Source organism: Bufo gargarizans, chromosome 7 (assembly GCF_014858855.1).
Source record: "Bufo gargarizans isolate SCDJY-AF-19 chromosome 7, ASM1485885v1, whole genome shotgun sequence".
Classification (NCBI taxonomy): domain Eukaryota; kingdom Metazoa; phylum Chordata; class Amphibia; order Anura; family Bufonidae; genus Bufo; species Bufo gargarizans.
In genome coordinates, this window is record NC_058086.1 from 201,115,672 (window position 1) to 201,136,225 (window position 20,554).

General features: G+C 46.2%; 1 protein-coding gene across 13 annotated transcripts in view; it reads right to left on the reverse strand.

Annotated features, from left to right (window-relative positions):
* MITF (melanocyte inducing transcription factor) overlaps nt 1-20,554 on the reverse strand; it is a 197,893-nt gene that overhangs the window by 60,482 nt on the left and 116,857 nt on the right. For 9 of the 13 annotated variants that reach the window (XM_044300740.1, XM_044300737.1, XM_044300731.1 and 6 more), the window contains exon 2: nt 16,238-16,487. In XM_044300740.1, the coding sequence (XP_044156675.1) occupies nt 16,238-16,487 (250 nt within the window). The remainder of the gene's footprint in view (nt 1-16,237; nt 16,488-20,554) is intronic. The other 4 variants (XM_044300738.1, XM_044300732.1, XM_044300728.1 and 1 more) reach the window with 1 other exon arrangement.

Sequence of the window (20,554 nt, forward strand, 5' to 3'; positions counted from 1 at the left end):
CTGCAGCTCCCTCCCGAGCACAGCTCAGGAGGCATGTCCATTCTGCTGCAGCTCTCTCCCGAGCACAGCTCAGGGGGCATGTCCATTCTGCTGCAGCTCAGGGGGCGTGTCCATTCTGCTGCAGCTCTCTCCCTAGCACAGCTCAGGGGGCGTGTCCATTCTGCTGCAGCTCAGGGGGCGTGTCCATTCTGCTGCAGCTCAGGGGGCGTGTCCATTCTGCTGCAGCTCAGGGGGCGTGTCCATTCTGCTGCAGCTCAGGGGGCGTGTCCATTCTGCTGCAGCTCAGGGGGCGTGTCCATTCTGCTGCAGCTCAGGGGGCGTGTCCATTCTGCTGCAGCTCAGGGGGCGTGTCCATTCTGCTACAGCTTTCTCCCCATCACTGCTCAGGAGGCAGTTGAAGGTGAGTAGGACAAAGAAATAAGAAAAAAAAACATGCAGCAGGTGGCGCTATACTGATACATTTTATTGAATAGCTCAGTGGTTATACTAAATTTTTTATTACATGCAGTTACAAAAGTATTCAGATCCAGGTGCTGGTTTGAAAGATGTAGAATATTTCTCGGGTGGGACAACCCCTTTAAATGGGAGCTCAGCTGCAGTAACCCGGTATGTCCACTATACTTCGAATGGAGCTGCGCCTCTGACTCGGAGGACAGGGAGCAAGAGCTCAGTTTGCTACCCCCTAAAACTAACCCTGTCTTTGGCTGCAATCTACGAGGCCTATGGGAACAGTTTCTTAATTCCGACGATACTCTGTGAGTAATATTCTGCAATCTGGCACAGATCGGCTCCGCAGCCACAGTACCAGTCGTAGAAATACCACGGTCAGCACATAAAGTGATAGCAAAAGCCGCTGCAATTAGAGCCAACATAGCCTTCCTGTCCAGATGTTGCAGAAATCTGCACGTAAGCGTTATATAAGGCACTAACAAATTAGCATTTCACAGCCTTTTATGCCACGCAGTACCTATGAAATCTGATTAAGTGGAAATAATTTGACATTTCTACTCCATTTCATCTGGTAAACATTTCGCTTCCTGTTGCAGATCTTTTATAGATGCTTCACGTGCCAGATACATGTAATGAAGCTTTGATTTCTTTTTTGATTTTTTTTCCCCCATTTTTTTTTTTAAGGGAACTTCAGATAATCCTGTTTAGCTCATGTCCAATTGACAATAAAACGATTTGCACGTCTGTGTTATCCGCGCTCCGCTAGCCTAAAGGAAGCACATTCCAGTTCTAGTGCAGGCGTCTCGTAGACAGTCCGGCCAGTGAGACAGTCTACATGGAATCAGACTGACCTGACCCTTGTCTGGACGCTGGTGCCCCTTGCTGGTCTCTTCACCACATCCCGCCCCACGGGGGACAAAAGGAACTTCGGATACCTTGACATCTCTGAAGATACTAGGTTTGGACTGTCCCACCAAGAGAGCCAGGAGAAACTTAGTCGGGTCCAGGCTCTGACATGACAATGCAACCATAATACAACATGGCCATAAAGGTCCAGCAGAAGGAAACCCTCGTTTTGGAGCCAATCCCGAGCCATTGGGTTGCATTTAGGTCCACAAAGGTCTAGAGAAAGACAACCCAATTTGCATTTGACTTTGGAGCCACTCAAATGTCACTAAGGTCTATATCTCAAACCTTTCATGTGCAATGATAGCAAGAACACTATGTAATTAAAAGGGGTATTCCATAGGGGAATAGCTGTTAGACTGGTGAAGGTCCAGTCACTGGGACCCCCTCGGATCAGCAGTGTGCATGCTCAACCACTGAGACCCCCTACGATCAGCATTGTGCATGCTCAACCACTGGGACACCCTCGGATCAGCAGTGTGCATGCTCAACCACTGGGACCCCCTTCGATCAGCAGTGTGCATGCTCAACCACTGAGACCCCCTACGATCAGCAGTGTGCATGCTCAACCACTGGGACACTCTCCGATCAGCAGTGTGCATGCTCAACCACTGGGACTCCCTCCGATCAGCAGTGTGCATGCTCAACCACTGGGACCCCCTCGGATCAGCAGTGTGCATGCTCAACCATTGGGACCCCCTCTGATCAGCAGTGTGCATGCTCAACCACTGGGACCCCCTCCGATCAGCAGTGTGCATGCTCAACCACTGGGACCCCCTCCGATCAGCAGTGTGCATGCTCAACCACTGGGACCCCCTCCGATCAGCAGTGTGCATGCTCAACCACTGGGACCCCCTCCGATCAGCAGTGTGCATGCTCAACCACTGGGACCCCCTCCGATCAGCAGTGTGCATGCTCAACCACTGGGACCCCCTCCGATCAGCAGTGTGCATGCTCAAACACTGGGACCCCCTCCGATCAGCAGTGTGAATGCTCAACCACTGGGACCCCCTCCGATCAGCAGTGTGCATGCTCAACCACTGGGACCCCCTCCGATCAGCAGTGTGCATGCTCAACCACTGGGACCCCCTCCGATCAGCAGTGTGCATGCTTAACCACTGGGACCCCCTCCAATCAGCAGTGTGCCTGCTCAAACACTGGGACCCCCCTGATCAGCAGTGTGCATGCTCAACCACTGGGACCCCCTCCAATCAGCAGTGTGCCTGCTCAAACACTGGGACCCCCCTGATCAGCAGTGTGCATGCTCAACCACTGGGACCCCCTCCGATCAGCAGTGTGCATGCTCAACCACTGGGACCCCCTCCGATCAGCAGTGTGCATGCTCAACCACTGGGACACCCTCCGATCAGCAGTGTGCATGCTCAACCACTGGGACACCCTCGGATCAGCAGTGTGCATGCTCAACCACTGGGACCCCCTTCGATCAGCAGTGTGCATGCTCAACCACTGGGACCCCCTCCGATCAGCAGTGTGCATGCTCAACCACTGGGACCCCCTCGGATCAGCAGTGTGCATGCTCAACCACTGGGACCCCCTCGGATCAGCAGTGTGCATGCTCAACCACTGGGACCCCCTCCGATCAGCAGTGTGCATGCTCAACCACTGGGACCCCCTCCGATCAGCAGTGTGCATGCTCAACCACTGAGACATCCTCGGATCAACAGTGTGCATGCTCAACCACTGGGACCCCCTCCGATCAGCAGTGTGCATGCTCAACCACTGGGACCCCCTCCGATCAGCAGTGTGCATGCTCAACCACTGAGACATCCTCGGATCAACAGTGTGCATGCTCAACCACTGAGACCCCCTACGATCAGCAGTGTGCATGCTCAACCACTGGGACCCCCTCCGATCAGCAGTGTGCATGCTCAACCACTGGGACCCCCTTCGATCAGCAGTGTGCATGCTCAACCACTGGGACCCCCTCGGATCAGCAGTGTGCATGCTCAACCACTGGGACCCCCTCCGATCAGCAGTGTGCATGCTCAACCGCTGATACTGCCCCATCCCCTGTTCATGGTCAGACCCCTACCAATCTAATTCCCCTGAGCTTGACATACAATCTTTTTATAACACATCACCACCTTTTAAAAGCCTCTTTATGTAACGCGGTACCGCTCCTCCTTTTAATTCAGAAGAGCCAGCCATCGCCACCTTGATTGAAGATCTATCATACGTAACAGCGCACAGGATTTCATGCGAGATCTTCCATCAGGATAGCGGCTGCTGGCTCTTTGCGCTCAAATGGATGAGGCGAGTGTGATTTTTTTTATTTATTTTTTTACCGTAATTTCAGGGGAAATCGATTTGCACGAAGAAATTCAGCTTTGCGGTGAATGGAATTTTCCCTGAAATTCGGATCCATTAGCTAGTTATTGGTAGCATTTTAGCCATTATAAAGCTCTGTTACTTGACCCTGTCACAGCTCTATCTGGGCACAGAATGGTGGCTTTATTTACAAACTGCACAATACTGTTATTTTCCCCATTTTTTTTATAGATGTTTGTTCTATTTCAGTTTGTTGCAATCTTTAGTATTTGTATTTTTTTTTTTCTGAGCTACTCTCCCTTCCAATCTTCTTTTTCAAAAGCCGATAGGACCCCCACCTTTTTGCCCTGGGTCTTAGGAGGTATGACACAGAATAATTATACATCTAAAAGGGCAGACAGGGACACCATAGACAAAACTGTGCGGAAAACTATAGCCTCGCTGTAATCTTCACAAACAAGTATTTATTCATTCTTTTTTTTTACAATATTGAATTAAAAAACGTAAACAAGAAATACAAAGTTGCAAATGAAATGCAAATAAAATAAAAAATATTAGGAATTAGGCTACCGGCAGGGTTCAGCAAAAACGCTCCCGTTACTGATAATACAACCGTCTGCATCCATTATGAATGGATCCGGTTGTATTATCTTTAACATAACCAAGACCGTCATGAACTCCATTAAAAGTCAATGGGGGACGGATCAGTTTTCTATTTTGTCTGAGAAAACAGATCCGTCCTCATTGACTTGCATTGGGGGTCATGCTGGATCCGTCTTGCTCCGCATCCCAGGACGGAAAGAAAACCGTAACTTGCTTTGGTTTGCTCTCCGGTATGGGAACGCAACCAAATGGAACGGAATGCATTTTGGAGCGATCCGTTCTGTTCAGTTCCGTTTTGTCCCCATTGACAATGAATGGGGACAAAACTGAAGCGTTTTTTTCCCCCGGTATTGAGATCCTATGACGGATCTTAATACCGGAAAATGAAAACGCTAGTGTGAAAGTAGCCTTAAAATAAAATGTACATAAAAATGTGTTATTATTACAGAAATTTGCGTGTCATCTTGTGATAAAGTAGAATGATGGGCGGATGAAGCGCTAACGCAGTTCACTCATCGTGGGAGTAATTCCCTTTCGAGACCTGAAATGTCACTTTTTTTTTACTCCTTCGTTTTCTCAGGTACAAGATGTTAAATGCCAGCTCACTTGACAATATCGGTTTTGTTTCCGAGCCGGGCTGCAAACTACAAACTTGTTGATAATGAAGCAGAAGGCATTTACTGTAGACGCTCTAAGCCTGGAGAGGTAAAGCAGGGCGGCTAATTACCAACATTCCTTGATGAATTACTAAGCAGTGTGTGGTAAATCTGTGTGCGTTTTCTCGTGCTGATCCCCCAAATTCATCCTCGACTTATTTCTTAAAAGGTTAAAGTTCCCTCCAGCGATTAGAGTCGGAATCGGGCAGCAGACATGATGGTGGAAGGTAAGTGCATCAACGGCCCAGGTTCTGGAGCTCAGCCTGGTACTTTTAATCTAATTTTGCCATGTTTATAGTAGTGACGAGGGGGGTAGAGGGACAAAAAAAAAAAAAAAAAAAAGTTAATCTTGTGGCACGGTCGGGCAGGTTAAATTTACCACGCAGTACTGGGTAGAATGCGACATAGTTGTAGCCTGGCCAATAAGAAATTCCTTAAGCCTCTTTTGAAAGGCAGGAATGCCTCTCGCCTGTCACTTTTAATTCACTTACAACTCTGGCTTTGATTGTTAAGAAAGAAAAAAAAAGAAAAAAAAAAGAAACAGTTATACAACCACAAAAAAGGTCTGATAATTATAGCTCTCTTAAAGTGGCGCGTATTGTATAACTCGGAAGAGGGCAGGTCGGGTATCAGAACAAATGAGCTACCAAGTTTTTATAAAAAGGTACCATTTTTTTTCCGTTACATTGTAATAATTTTCTGGTCGATGGTATCCTCCAACAATCATCGACATCAGGGATGCCCGACCTGTGGCCCCAAAAAAGGGATCACAGAATAGTAAGTATGAAGCGAAACATGGTCATGAAAGTCCATGACAGATCTATATATATATTATTACCATAGAAATGGACTTTCATGACCATGTTTCGCTTCATACTTACCATTTTTTCAATTTACGGATGGGACACTCTTTCTTTCTCCTTTTATCCCCTTTTTCTCTATTTCTTAGGGATGAGCGAATCGAGTTCGGATGAAACATCCGAATGTCGATTCGCATAAAACTTTGTTCCAATACTGGATCGGAGCCAATACATTCTAATGCTGTGCGGCGCTCCTGCTCTGTACGGTATTGGAACAAAGTTTTATGCAAATGTTTCATCCGAAGTCGATTCGCTCATCCCTAATCACGATAAAATCTGGTTCAAGAATTTTATATTTTTTATAAATTACAAAAATTATTTAAAATTAGACGGAGCGGCGGCCACAGATATTATGGCTGAAACAGAAGCATACATCAAATGTAAAATGCAGAGTTCACATCTGTGTCGAGCTTTCTGTTCTTCTGATACAGCGTCGGACTGGCCGCCAGACAACCGGAGGACCCTCCAGTGGGCCCAGGCCTGATACCACCGGAGGACCCTCCAGTGGGCCCAGGCCTGATACCATAACGGGCCCCAAAGATCCAGGAGAATAAAATCTTATTTGATTGCCTTTGGGGCCAACCACTTGTCTCTAGGGTCTATTTCTTTGATTCAAAGCCTATTAAACATTATTGATAATATAGGGGTTGGGCCCCGAGAATACTTTTCTGTGGTGGCCCCCAAGATCCCCGGTCCGATGCCGTTCCGTTTTCTGATACTTAAAAGCCGAGAAAGCACAACAGACGGGACTTATTCTCAAGTCAAAAATAACTGAAACCTGCTGGAACTGACACAAGCTGATGCAAACTGAGCGCCACGCAGATGTGAACAAGCCCCAACTTAAAGGGATTCTGTCACCAAGTTTGGGGCTATAGAGATACGGACATGCACGGCTAGATCGCCGCTAGCATGTCCGCAATATACCGGTCCTATAGCGCTGTGTGCTTTTATTTTCTCTAAAAAAGGATTTTAGAGATATGAAAATTAGTCTTGTAGGTGCCCAAGGGGCTATACGAACCTTCCTGGTGCCCAGCCGTGCCCAGCCACGCCCGCCTATGAAGGAGCCCAGCACCGCCTATGTCCTCCGAATCTCCTCCTTTCATCACCGATAGATTGCCGTAAGCTCGCGATGCGCGAGCTCGCGCATGCGCAGTTCTTTCCCTGAGGCTGATGCCAGCACAGGGAAGGAACACTATACCGGCACTGCGCATGCGCGAGCTCTCGCATCGCGAGATTACGGCAATCTATCGGTGATGAAAGGAGGAGATTCGGAGGACATAGGCGGTGCTGGGCTCCTTCACAGGCGGGCGTGGCTGGGCAGCAGGAAGGTTCGTACAGCCCCTTGGGCACCTACAAGACTAATTTACATATCTCTAAAATCCTTTTTTAAAGAAAATAAAAGCACACAGCGCTATAGGACCGGTATATTGCGGACATGCTAGCGGCGATCTAGCCGTGCATGTCCGTATCTCTATAGCCCCAAACCTGGTGACAGAATCCCTTTAAAAGTTCAAAATGTAACATTTTATTTGCATTTTTATTTTTATTTTTGTTGCATAAGAATTATTATTTTTTTACATAAATGGGCTAAAGAGTTTTTTATAGTAAGGCAGAAGTTATCATTTTTATGATGTATCATCTAAAGTGTTGTTTATTTCTGGTTCATAAAAATAAAAGAAACAAAAGAAATAAATGGATGAAATATAAAACATTTGTTTTGCAAATCGAGGCCAATTCTCAGTCCTTCTTGAGTAAGACTCTTTTTTTGTGTGTGGGGCATGAAAATTAAACATCATTGGGCTACTACTATAGATGCTCTCACCTCTTTTGGATTTTTTTTTTTTTACTTGAATTAGAAATTTTTAAGGTTTGTGTGAATTGTTGCCTCCAGTGGCTGAATAGCCGAGACCGAGTGCGCTGCTGACGATGTATCATTCAAGAGGTTGTCCGGGTTCAGAGCTGAACCTGGACATACCCATAATTTCACCCAGGCAGCCCCCCTGATGTTAGCATCGGAGTATTTCATGCTCCGATGCGCTCACTTGCCCTGTGTTGGATCGCGCAGGACAAGGGATCTTTTATTTACAATAAGGCCCCTTTCACACGGGCGAGATTTCCATCCGGGTGCAATGTGTGAGGTGAACGCATTGCACCCGCACTGAATCTGGACCCATTCACTTCAATGGGGCTGTGCACATGAGCGGTGATTTTTACGCATCACTGGTGCGCTGCGTGAAAATCGCAGCATGCTCTATTATATTATATTATATTGTGCATTTTTCACGCAACGCAGGCCCTATAGAAGTGAATAGGGCTGCATGAAAATCGCAAGCTTCCGCAAGCAAGTGCGATTTTCACGCAAGGTTGCTAGGAGACGATCAGGATGGGGACCCGATCTTTATTATTTTCCCTTATAACATGGTTATAAGGGAAAATAATAGCATTCTGAATACAGAATGCTTAGTAAAATGTCCATTGTGGGGTTAAAAAAAAATAAACAAATTTAACTCACCCCATCCACTTGATTACGTAGCGGATCGCCTCTTCTTTCTACTTTCTTCAGGACCTGGCTAAAGGACCTTTGATGACGTCACTGCGCTCATCACATGGGCCATCACCCTGGTGATGGACTACGTGATGGACCATGTGATGAGCGCAGCCTTTGCCCTGTGTTGAATTGCGCAGGGCAAAGGCATTTTCTGGAGTTCCAGTGACGAACCGGCCGTAGCGAGGTGGGGGGCAGACGGGGCATGTGACCCGGGCGCAGACAGTTGCGGCATTGAGGGGGCACAGCTAAGGTGGAAGAAGAGAGGAGGACAGAACAGTTTGCAGGCAGTGCCGGCCGGCAGATAATAGAGGCCGCTTGCTTGCCGTCCACACTCGGCAGCCCACTACACGCGCTGCTACATGCCTACACTGTTCTATGCTGGATCAGCCTGCAGAAAAGGACATCTGCAGGAATGAAACTAGCCTAAAATCAAGGTTTTAACTCAGATCCCCCAAAGCTCGGCTTATACAACCAATTTATACTTGCCAATAGCCTATACAGTAAGATAGCCTAACATAAAGTTGTAGACTACCCAGGAGTGCACCTAGCCTTTCTGCTGCCTGAGGCGAAAACTGAAACGGCGCCCCCCCCCCCCCCCCCTTCCTTCTCAATGCCAATTTCGGAACCTAACCCTTTCCCTTCAGCCCATGGCCCTTCAGCTGCCCCCCTCCTGCCCCTACCTGGTGCCGCCTGATGCGATCGCCTCGCCTGGCCTCATTGGTGGTGCGCCCCTGAGGCTACCTACCAATAGAATAATCTCTACAGTATGTGCAAAATAATAGCCTGCTGTAGCAAGAACATAAAATAATAGAGCGCAATACAAGAGGGCGACGTTTTATGCTCTGTACCCAGACCTTCTCTCCCGCAGTAATAACCCCGAGCGCTCAGTGCCAACCAGAAATATGAATGGCTGCAGACGCTTGGCTGTTTCGCGGCGCAGCATCTCATGCACCTGTTTTCAGAACACTTTGTTTTCCTGCACTGAGAGACCAACCTGGAGAAAAGCAAAGCAGCACTGATTTATGAGAGAGTAAAAATCTAGAGGTGTACGGAATGGAACGGCAATAAATCAAAGAACAAAAGAAAGGAGAAAAAACTGCACAAAGTGAAGAAAAGTCAAAGAATAAAATATAGAACAAGTTGTAGAATGTTTGGAGCTTTGAAAGTCAAACTAAATGCGATGTCTGGATTGGAAAACTCAGTTTCACATACTTTAGGGAGGACTCGCATGACTGTATTTTCGTTTCGTGACCCCCCCCCCCTTTTTACGGATCACACGTGGAACCATTCATGTCTATGGGGCTACAAAAATTCGGATGTTATCTATGTGCTGTCTGCACCCGTGCGGCTGAGCCACAAATTATAGAACATGTCCTATACGTGTCCATTTTATGGACAAGAATAGGTATTTTTTCAATGGGGCAAGCAAAAAGTGCGGACTGCAAAACCGATACGGTCGTGTGAATGCACCCTTATTGTGCGATTCTGAGTAACAGAGGGGGCCCCCTGTTAGGGAAATTTATTGATTAGCTACAAGCAGTTATAAAGAATGCCTTTAATATGGGGGTCCTTTACATGGACAGACCATTGATTTCAATGGCAACGGTGTAATACATAATTTCTCCTGAGGTGGCACTGTTGGGAAACTCATCGGTCACCCACAGCTTCACCCACACAATACAGCTGACTGATCTGACTGACAACCTGTGATCTGCATATTATCAGGGACCCTTCTAACAAAATAGACTGTCTAAAGCGGACCATCCGAGAGCATTTCCACTCAACACTTAGGTCCCTGAGTTGCCTTCATGATTGCTATTTCATTCTGAGATTTTTAATATCTCTTTCTGGAAAAGCTGGCCGACGATCATGATGGCCATCGTTACAAGTCCCATAGGGATCTTCACAGATCTTCACATCTAGGCAGGTTTCTTTCCAGGACTATATAGACCTATTGAATGTGTATGGCGAGCTTAAAGGGGTTGTATCATCTCAGACAAAGGCGGTATATCGCTAGGATATGCCCCCATTCTCACATAGGTGCAGGTCCCACCAATGGGACCCGCACCTATATGGAAAACCAGGCCCCGAAAGTGATGCGCAACCACCCTCCATTCATTTCTATGGGGCCGCCGATTTCCGTCGGGTTCATAGAAGTGAATGGGAGTGGTGGTCGATCATGCGCGATGTGCTTCTATTTACTTCCATGGGGAGAGCACTTGGTGGTGGCCGGACCGGAGTCCTCCAGCCACCACTTTGCGGGGCTCCGTTCCCGATATAGGTGCAGGTCCCACACCCATAAGACAATGGGTGAATATTCTAGTGATATGCCCCCATTGTCTAATATGAGACAACCCCTTTAAGAGTAGGAGAAGGGACACGCCTCTTGAGAAAGGACACACCCCCGAGGTTCCAGTTTTAAATACATTTAGCAAAGCAACTGGAGAAATGAATGGGGAGATCTCTGGATCAATGTGAGGTACATGACCGGTTATGATTTTTTTTTAAAAAGTGTTTATGTGTGTATAAGATGTCCGACTTTAAATTTTTACATTATTCATGAGATATCCCCTTTAATATATGATTGTCCAGTGGGTAGAGGTCCAATGCTCTTCGTGTTAAACTGATGGGCATTGATACAACCTTCAGTGGTCCGCTTTGATGGGGGTTTATAAATATAACTATATTACCTTAAGATTCTGTCACATAGTCCTTGACAGCCATATACGTCTCTGTACTCCCGGAAATAAGACATAACACTCAAAGTATTCAGCGCGATCAAAAACACGTATTTAAAGCACAGAACAGCCAATCACCTACAGTACAGGGAGCAATAACCACCGGTGCTGTGAAAATGATTAATCCACACGTAATTATTATCACAAAATCATTAGGCTCTTCTTTAGTCAGTGCCTCGCTAGGTCGCCTGCATCCGTACTGAGCGACATAATATCCTAATCTTACCAGATTGGACACGTCTTCCACCACTTTCTCACATGATATGTGTTTTAATCGTGGACAGAATTGATCCACAGATTTTTTTTTATTTTTTTTGGGGGGGGGGGGGAACATTTTATTAATAAAAAGTTTTACGTTCCTAAACAGTAGATGAAAAATTGATGGAGTGGGGGTATAATGGTTGATATAGGATGGCCATGGTATACCACAGCAAAAGCCGATACTCTGTTGGGGCCAGGTTCTGACCTTGTAATGGACTTCAAAAGGTTAGAGGTGCAGCTTGAAGCTCTGAGGGTCCAACATGAATCCTGTGACAGGGCCCCAACTAACATGTAGCATTCATAATAGTGGTTTCATTTCATTTTAGAGAATTTTAAATAGAAGTGGTTGTCTAGATTTTGGGCATTTTTTTTGCCTGTCCCCCACAGTATTTGGACCTAATGAAAAATCTATGGTCCCCAGCTAGTCATTGGCTGCTCTCTGCTGACGTGACGTGGCTCCAATCGGCACTTCACTGCTGGGTGTCATGTCACTTGGGGACACGTCACTGTTGAGTCCAGTCACTGGCTGCAGCGGCGCATGTAACCCCGTACATCCAAAAATTTACAGGGGAGGGAGCCGGAATGGAGAGGTAGGGGGCAGGCAAGTGTAATTTTTTTTCAACAGGTTCAACGTGCTGCGGGAAACAGGCAAAAAGTGCCCAAAAGCTGGTCGAAATCTTTAAAGGGTATCTCCATCCCCATTAAATTGATATCTTACAATGTTATAATATAACAAAAGAAGTAATGTTTTGCCATTCCACTAGTGGCACTACCAGGGACACCCATCAGTCTCTGTTTCAACACGCGTGTCAATGTGACATGTGACCAGTGGCGTCGGCACATTACTACAACAGCCAGTGAATGGCTGCAGCAGTCACGTGTCGAGACATCGTGTCATCACTGGAGCCCAATAAACAGAGAGCAGCAGTGGACTGGAGAAGCAGCAGGGGACTGGCAGTAGGCGAGTATTGCTCTTTTTGTTATTTTATAGCATTCGAAACTGTCTGCACAAAACTTTCATCAAGGCTGGAATTCCCCTTCAATGGTGGGGCTCCACTTATTGATCAACTGGCCCTAGTACAGAGAGGTTGCAAAGAGTGTCTGGAGGACCCGACATACCCAAGCATTACACGGACAGTCTATGGTTCTCAATGGGAATGGTGTAATACATACTTTCTCCTGCGGTGTCGCTGTTGGGAAGCCGAACACTTGCTGCTAGGTTCCTCTGCAGATCACTTCGGATCACTGGGGACATAGTTTCTTATTGGGGAAAGTTATTTATATTTCATGTCATCTCTATTCTTATAAAATTGACCAGAAACTATTATTTGTATATTTTCTTAGACGTAAAGGATAGGAACAATCAGCCGTTTCTGTGTCATACAAGTGTTTTTATTTACTTCCGCCAGTCCCAAATAATCCGCCTTTGTCTCCAGAGAAGGCGTCTGATCTCGTTTCTCCCTGATAAAGCTGCATTGTGTTGCCTTTTACTTTCTTTGGTCTAAATCTCAATGTGTGAAATTAAATCTATTCTTAAGCATGGAGAATTTTCCAGTAATTAGGAAGCTTGATGTCCCCGTGGTGCCCAGATACTAACAAGCTCCTGCCGATTCTCCTCTAACAAGGAATGAAATCTTCTGTAGCCAACCGCTCATCGGAGTCGCAAAAAAAAGAAGGGATTATTACAATGACGACCTGCAAATCTACAAGCCGGACAAACACGGAATTAAAGGGCCACTACACCTCCAGTCCGCACCTTCTAGAATCTTAGAGAAATGGCGATTTACACTGGTACCACCTGGAGGCTTCATAACAGACGAGCTCATGGGGGCAGGGAGCATTTCAGACTTCTCGCCGATCATCCCATCACTACAGTTGACTTCTTTCCTGGCTGATAAAACACCTTAAATAAACACACCTAAAAAAAAGGAAAACTTAAAGTGGTTCTCTGGCCTACAGATATTGATGACTTGTCTTCACCATAGGTCATTAATATCAGATTTGTGGGGGTCCGACAATCGGCACCTCCATTGATGAGCTGTTTCGAGCTACTGCGGACGGAGGCAGAAAGCATAGTTTCCGGCACCGGGTACTGCAGCTCAGCTCCTGTTCACAGCGGATCGTTGAGGGTGGGGGTCCGGAGGATACGTCATCAGTATCTGTAGCCAAAGAACCTCTTTAAAAGGGTTGTCTCATCTGAGACATTGGTGGTACATCACTAGAATATGCCACCAAGATGTCAGATAGGTGCAGGTCCTAGAGGTGGGACCCGCACCTATCTCCAGGATAAGCCCCCAAAAGTAGAGGTGCAGCATGCTTTTCATTCATTTCTATGGGAGCGAGCACGCTAAGCTATTTTGGGAAGTCCCATAGAAATGAATAAAGAGTGCACCCCGCAAGCACGGCCACCACTCTATTGACTACTATGGGGCTGCTGGATGTAGCCGAGCCAACGTTTGGCTTTTTTGGCAGTCCCATTGAGAAGAATGGAGGGCGGCTGCGCATACGCGCTGACTTTGGAGGTCCCATTCTGCAGATAGGTGTGGGTCCCAGAGGTGGAACTGGCACCTAGCTGACATTGGTGGCATATTCTAGCGATGTACCCACCAGCGTCTCAGATGAGACAACCCCTTTAAGGTTAATTTTGTAAATAGAGGCCAAAAAAAAACTGGTTTGCCTAGACGTGTAGGATAAATTGTCTTTATCCAGGCCTCATGGTTTCGAGCACGAAATGATATTAATCATAGTTCCTAATAAAGTTATCCTCAGAGACTGCAAGAAGAGAGCGCTCAGGCAGGAAAAATCATGAGATGCGAATAAAAGTTTGAAAAGTCTCTGCGAAAAATAGCAAGAAAATCCATTTGGAGGGTGAGCTCTTCACAGACGATATTTAAAGGGATATTCACTTTTTAACATCGTATTAGTGGAAATATGTTAGTTTCATCTTTCTAAAAAGTTGAGTCACTTTGTAAATACTTTACATGACTTATTTTGCAATAATCCTAAACTGCAGCCTATAAACTCCAGAGCTGTATTCACAATTCTGCTGGGCTTCACTAGGTGTCACCGATAGGGATGAGCGCAGCATTGAAAAATTCGATTCGGCTGCTTCGCCAAATTTTACAAAAACATTTGCTTTTCTGCATTTCTTTGTAAGCAGTGGGTGCAATGACAGGGAGCGGCAATTGCGCTGCCCGCCGGTCATTGTTACCCCTCAGATGCCACGTTCATCGCTGATCGTGGCATCTGTAATAATGCAGTGTAATATAAAAATAAAAAAATATAAAAAAATCATACTTACCTCATCCATCATGATCGCAAAGAGCCGGCCGTCGCCATCATGATTGAAGATCTAGAGCGAAATCTCGCGTGGTCCGTATGTCACCGCACACGGGATTTTGTGTAAGATCTTCAATCAAGAGGGCAGTGGCCGGCTCTTCGTGCTCAAATGGAGGCAAGTTTTATTTTTTAATTTTTTTTTACTGCCATTCAGGGAAAATAGATTCGCTACCGCAAAGCACAAGGAAATTCGTCTTCACGGCGAATCGACTTTTCTCCGATTCGCTTAACACTAGTCACCGACACGCCCCTTTTTATATACATTGGACCACCTGCTGTGAAGAAGACAAATCCCAAACGCAAATGCGAGCTCTGCGCAGACACTGAACAAGCAGGAGCAGGAGATGCTATAAAATGTGGACTCTGAGGATTGTAAATGCAGCCCCTGAGGATGATGCTGGCGATATACTTACTACTCTTGGTATGCCCATGGCCAATAGGTGACTACTTACCTTTTTTTCACTGTTAGAAGTAATATATTAGACTACGCTTTTCCATATAGAAACGTCCAGGTAAAAACATATTTCGGGGTCCTCTCTGTCTAGACCGTAGAATGTGCCGCAGCCTTACACTGCAAATCCTCTCCAACAGAAGGCAATAATGAGGTGTGAACAGAGCCTTACTGCTGTACTGTGATTGATGACAGTGCTTGCTGGGATTTGTAGTTCCTATTGAACAGCAAGTCCATAAATTTACTGTGACCCCATCACTCGAGCGGAGTGCGGGGCCCTGTACGGTGCAACAGACAGAACGCCATTATTCGCCCTGCAGGGGGCAGCATGCTCAGTTTTGCACATCAAATAACTACTGTGATAAAACCGTTATCCTCACCGCAGGTGGCTACAATGTTCCTGCACAGACAATGATCCTATAGGAAGCTGTTACAGATGTAGCAGAGCGGAATTCATCCTTTGCCTCTACGAGGCAGTTCTATGTAAAAGCGGCCATGTGCAAATGATCAGCCTCGATGAAGGTTCGGGTGGGCTTGTTATGTCCTGCCGAAATCAGCCGCCTCTGTCAAGACAGTACCTACCCGAGGTCTATGGGCAGCGTTAAAGCACAGATAACACCTTGACTGAGGTTATAGGACAAGCTCAGCCTCGCAGCGTCAGACTCATTTCTGCGACATTTGATAACATCCGCCTGACACGGCTAAATCGGGTAAATTAACGCTTTGCTACATCTAACAAACTCAGCTCCTCTACATCAGTTAAACTCAGTCCTGCTACGTTAAACTACAGATTAAATTGGGTTCTGCTATCCCCCCCCCCCCCCCCCCCAAAAAAAACACCTGCTCCATCTGGCAAATTTAGCACTGCCACACCAGGTCACTTACAACTTTTGCTACGCTTAACAAACTCAGCACTGCTACATATAGGCTCTAATAATGAAATGCTAGTCGGTAAACCCTGCTAGTAATGAGATGCTCTGCAGGATTCAAAACTCTCGGAAACTTCTCAATGACACATTAGACTCTTTGCAGATGTAGCAGAGCCGAGTTGTCGTTTGACGGTGCATGCACAACATGATTATTACAGGTTAGCTACAGTTCCGCAGAGTAAGAAAGGATGGCTGGGTGGCACGTACCTTGAGAACCTCCATTGGTACCTGGGCAGCAGATGGCAGGCTGGTGGACACGCTGACGTTGATGGCTGGTGTGTGACTGGCTGCCACTCTCTGCTGCATGAACTGAGCCGCCTGCTGCTTCTGTTGCTGTTCACGACGTTCCTGCTCCTGCATCTGCTCACGCATGAGCTGCTGGCGTAGCAGAATCCGTGATGTCATATTGGAGGAGCTTAGTGGAGGCTTGGACGCTCCTGGATGCTCTGCTGAGCTGCTGTGAAAAGGCAAGAGATAGACTCCTAATTAGATGGGAATATTATCGCTGTGCACAAAGCATGGGTTAAGAAGTCTGCACCGGCCTTTATACACCCAAATACCATTCACGCCTTGGGTACAATCTGGCAGCACAATAGTGACCAAGAAAAGGCGAGTGCCAGGTTTTTACCTGAACAATACTATACATATGCATTGTGATCCCATAAGCCTTGACATGACTGCCGCACTAATCAAATCTATACAAATACGGGAGAAAAAAAGCCATAGCGTGCCGTCTTACAGTTATTACTATATGGAGGAACCATATGGCGGCACATGGAGTGCATGGGGAACCATAGGCATCCCATGTGCAGTCATTCAGAAATTACTAAGAATTACGGGGGTTATTTAGTATCAGATATAAGCCAGTTCTCTGGCGTATATTTGTCGCAGAGGTTATTTGCGACTTTTTCCCGCTCACGCCAGGTCTGAAAACGGGTGCGTGGGAAGGGGTTTTAGGGTACATTCACACTAGCGGCAGGGGACTCCGGCGGGTGAACAGCCTGTCGGATCCGTCCTGCCGCTAGTTCACGTGTGCCCCCCTGGACTGCCGCTCCGTCCCCATTGACTATAATGGGGGCGGGGGCGGAGTTCCGGCAGCAGCATGGCAGCGCACGCCGAGAGGCAGCTGGACTAAAAGTATTGCAACTCCGCCCCTGCCACCATTATAGTCAATGGGGACGGAGCGGCAGTCCGGGGGCACGGGTGCACTAGTGGCAGGACGGATCCGACGGGCTGTTCACCCGCCGGAACTCAACCCCCGCCCCCATTATAGTCAATAGGGATGGAACGGCAGTCCGGGGGCACGCGTGCACTAGTGGCAGGACGGATCCGACGGGCTGTTCACCCGCCGGAACTCAACCCCCGCCCCCATTATAGTCAATGGGGATGGAACAGCAGTCCGGGGGCACGCGTGCACTAGTGCAGTGTTTCCCAACCAGTGCGCCTCCAGCTGTTGCAAAACTACAACTTCCAGCATGCCCGCACAGCCAAAGGTTGTCCAGGCATGCTGGGAGTTGTAGTTTTGCAACAGCTGGAGGCACGCTGGTTGGGAAACACTGCACTAGTGGCAGGACGGAACACCTGCCGGAACAGCCTGCCAGACTCCCCTGCTGCAAGTGTGAAAGTAGCCTCAGATGTAGAAAATTGTCTAAATTTAAGCTAGCTAGGAATCGGTCTTACATTTAGACGACGGCGGTGGATGCGCCAAAGTTATATGGGGGACAGCGCCTCGGTGGATCCACCACCAGCGCAAGGGGTTATTAAGACCGAAATTGGACGGATCCGTTTTACAGCCCATAGACTTCTATTATGACGTAATGAATAATAGAATGCCTCTAAAGGCATTCAGTTATGCATTCCCTCATAGAATTGCGTTATGGTCTGTGGTAACGGAATCCATAACGCAATTCACCTTTTATCAGTAAACGAAGCGTGAACGAATGTCAAAATATGAAATTCGCTCATCTCTAATTTTCACTACCGCCAAAGTAATATACTGTAGAGTGCTTTAGTAGTAGTGCCACAAAGTGCCAAAATACATCTACTTCAATACACTGCTCCAACAGCTCCTTATAATAACAATGTAATACAATGTTTACATAATACTGCTATACATTTAAAGGGGTATTCCAGTAGGAAAAGTTATCAGTTGTTAATAAATATCAGATCGGTGGGGGTTCTACCGCTGAGACCCCATCAATCATGAGAACGTGGGCCCCGTATCCCCTGCAGGCCCCCTGCTGCTCCCTTGAAGTAACAGGAGAGGCCGCTCACATATACGAGCAGCCGCTCCATTCATTTCTATGGGAGTTCCAGAGATAGTGGAGTGCTCTACTCAGCAATCTCCAGAACACCCATACACATCAATGGCCCAACCGATCTGATAGATAAAGGTGTATTGCGGTGCATAAATGTTAATAATACAGGCTATGTACACTTTTGGGGGCATTTTTTTTTATTATTTCATTTTACTCATTTTGGGCTAAAAATATATATTTTTTTCAAATTGGTCGTTATTACAAAATATTGAGCCGCTCTGTCACAAAGTTTAACTGCCTGTTTAGCTGTGTGAATCCTACTTTCACTTTGTGTCGGTCATCTAATACAGTGTTTCCCAACCAGTGTGCCTCCAGCTGTTGCAAAACTACAACTCCCAGCATGCCCACCCAGACAAAGGCTGTCCGGGCATGCTGGGAGTTGTAGTTTTGCAACAGCTGGAGGCACACTGGTTGGGAAACACTGATCTAATAAACCTTATATCTCTAAATTAGTCAGAGGTCATAAACACTTATTTAAGCCACATTCTTATCAGTAAGATAAGAACGGAGCTATAACGAGCGTTTACAAGGTCAGGGACAAGGAGCCGTCAGCTGAGCTGCCTGATGGAACATAGTGAAAATTCAAATCCTGCTACTAGAGAATCTCAGCCACGTACAGAGAAAAGGGCTCCAAATTTTTAATAAAGACCAAATGAAAAATATATTTTTAGCTCAAAATGAGTAATAATAAAAAAAAATTGCCTCCAATGGTGTACATAGCCTTTAAGGTTTGTGGTGGTCACAAGCCTCAGGTGCCAGGCCGTTATTGGCGCCCCCTTCAGCGCATGGTGCACAATGCACACTACTAAGGTTGGCTCTGAGTACAATTAGCGAGCCCTTTAAGGTGACAAATAAGGTCGTCTCTCCACAGATGGTGATGGCAGGAAGTCAGTACACTTCTTCTATACTTCCTGCTGATGTTCTTGCCATAGTATATTTAGAAAAACCTCCGAGATCCTTAACAGCTTTGCTAACACAGTGTCAGACTTCTCACTGCAAAGCAGAATCCTGATATTTCCCAAACAATTCCACATCAATCGTCACATTCGCTCGCTAATTAGGAGCCGAGAGCGCGTACGAAAATTCAGGATATAATAGACGGCATCAAGCGCCTCTTAAATACATGGTCCATAAATGGGCTACCCCTTAACGGTTCCATCGCGCACATTAACTAACCTCTGTGTTCCCATAACGCGCTGAAGGGGAAGGGGGTGCGCTGCCGTTTGAAGGTAAGATCAAACAATCAATCGGTCGGCCCCAAAAGCCGATTTTCCAAGGTAGAGATTGTCTTGTTATTAAAGGCCTGTCAGGTCACAACATTCCCAAAGTGTCTGATCCTTTTGATAAACCAGGACAGAAACCTTTGTTCAGAGGCTGATGCAGCGGTGGAGTAATCGCACTAATTAGCTGCTCCAGACAAGTCATTGACTGTGATACTTGCAGGGGAAAAAAAACAAAAAAAAAACTGCAATTAACAATGAAAAAGGGAGAATTCAGATAAGCTGCAGGTAGTGAGACACTTGTTTTATAATGTGAATGGTAGGGTGGTTAATTAATGGCATAGTCCACATTATCCTACCGTCTCAAGGTGCAGAAGGTGAGATTCTGAGATCCCTGTGTTCTTATCTAGGGTATTTAGACTTCTGCAATCATTTTCCTGTTGCTCTGATACATTTAACCCCTTCAAGCGACAGCCAGTTTGGACCAAATGTCGGAGCCCCATTTTACAAATCTGACGTTTTTACTGACCCAAACCATTCTGAGATTGTTTTCCCGTGACACATCATACTTCATATTAGTGGGGAATTTGAGTTGATACATTTTACCTTTATGCATAAAAAACAAACCACATTTGCAGAAAATTTGAAAAAATTAGCTATTTTGAAAATTAGAATTTCTCCGCTTTTAAGACAGATAGTGATACTTCATAAAATAGTTCTTACTTTACATTCCCCGTGTGTATACTTTATGTTGGCATCATTTTGTAAATGTCATTTTATTTTTTAGGATGTTATAAGGCTTAGGTTTAGAAGCAAATTTTAACATTTTTAAGAAAATTGCCAAAACCCACTTTTTTAAGGAGCAAAGCAGTTATGAAGTCACATAGTAGACACCACCCATAAACCACCCCATTTTAGAAACTAAACCCCTCAAGCTATTCAAACGTTGTTAACCCTTTAGGTGTTCCACAAGAATTAAAGCAAAA